This window comes from Pelecanus crispus, chromosome 2, assembly GCF_030463565.1.
Source record: "Pelecanus crispus isolate bPelCri1 chromosome 2, bPelCri1.pri, whole genome shotgun sequence".
NCBI classification, from domain to species: Eukaryota; Metazoa; Chordata; class Aves; order Pelecaniformes; family Pelecanidae; genus Pelecanus; species Pelecanus crispus.
In genome coordinates, this window is record NC_134644.1 from 174,878,149 (window position 1) to 174,879,194 (window position 1,046).

Consider the following 1,046-nt stretch of genomic DNA (forward strand, 5'->3'; position numbering starts at 1 on the left):
GGTCCCCGGTGGTCTTTGTCTTGTGAGAAGGTGTTTGCAGCAGAGAGTAGTTAACGCAGCAGAAGGGGCGACGCCACGAAGGAAGTGGGAGAAGAGGAGGATGTACACGGGCCATGTTTCCAGGCAGCCCGTGCTAGCCCCTTCCCTGCTTCCTTGCTTGGTGCCTGAAGAGGAAGAGGTGTGGACGGCAGGTCCGCGTGCGAGCAAGAGCGCGTCGGTGCGTCCTCAGTCCATGAAGTGGCTCCCAGGGGGTGGGTGGCTGGTGTCAGGGGTGGTGGCGAGGGCCCTTAGCAGGGGTAGCAGGCTCTTCTGGCGCCGAAGCAGCCCAGGCCTCCGAAGCCGTAGCCGTAGCCGAAGCCGCCGGAGATGGGCACTCCCTGGGCGCTGAGAGCGCTGCCCACGGCAGCCGATGTGGAGGATCCGACGGCGGTGTTCTGGGGGAAGGAGCTGAGGATGGGCCCTGGCAGGGTGACCAGCACGGCGGGAGGCTGGATGACGACGCGGGAGTCCTCGCACTGCCTGACGCAGGGCTCGTTGCAGCTGTTAGCCAGCGGGGTGGGTCCGCAGGGGTTGCAGAGGTCGTAGCAGGCCATGTCTGTGGTGCGGAGGGTCCCTGGAAGAGAGGGTGTTGAGGAAGCGGAGGGGCGTGGGGGTGCGAGGAGCGGTGCTGCAGGAGGGCAGGGGAGCGTGGAGGCGTGTTGTGTGGCGGTGGGGAGCGTGGCGGTGGGGAGGCTTTGTGGCTGGTGAAGGTGTGGGCAGAGGGTGGTGGGAGAGAGGGGCCAGGTGGGGCAGGAGAAAGGAGGAGAAGGGGGTTGGGGCTCACCTTGTTGACGTTGGAGGAGAAGGGGTGAGGAGAAGTGTGTGAGGGAGAGAGGCGCTGGTGCGTCTTTTATGCTGGTCCGGGAGGGGCGGGCCAGGCTTTGCGCATGAGAGCCTTTTGCAGCAAGCAGCTTTTGCGTGCCACAGCCTGGGGAGTAATGAGGTGGGGCGTGTCTTTGTTGCCGCAGTTCTGCAATTTCATGTTCTCCTCTTGAGGATGCGTCCAC

General features: G+C 64.6%; 1 protein-coding gene across 1 annotated transcript; it reads right to left on the minus strand.

Annotated features, from left to right (window-relative positions):
• Positions 1-287: 287 nt before the first annotated feature.
• On the minus strand, positions 288-593 carry LOC142592967 (feather keratin 2-like). Its single transcript, XM_075705812.1, has one exon. It carries the CDS (start codon positions 591-593, stop codon positions 288-290), a length of 306 nt encoding a protein of 101 aa, XP_075561927.1.
• Positions 594-1,046: the final 453 nt, after the last annotated feature.

What these genes read in the sequence shown, in the direction of transcription:
- LOC142592967 (XM_075705812.1), bottom strand. Translation starts at nt 593, where the DNA reads ATGGCCTGCTACGACCTCTGCAACCCCTGCGGACCCACCCCGCTGGCT.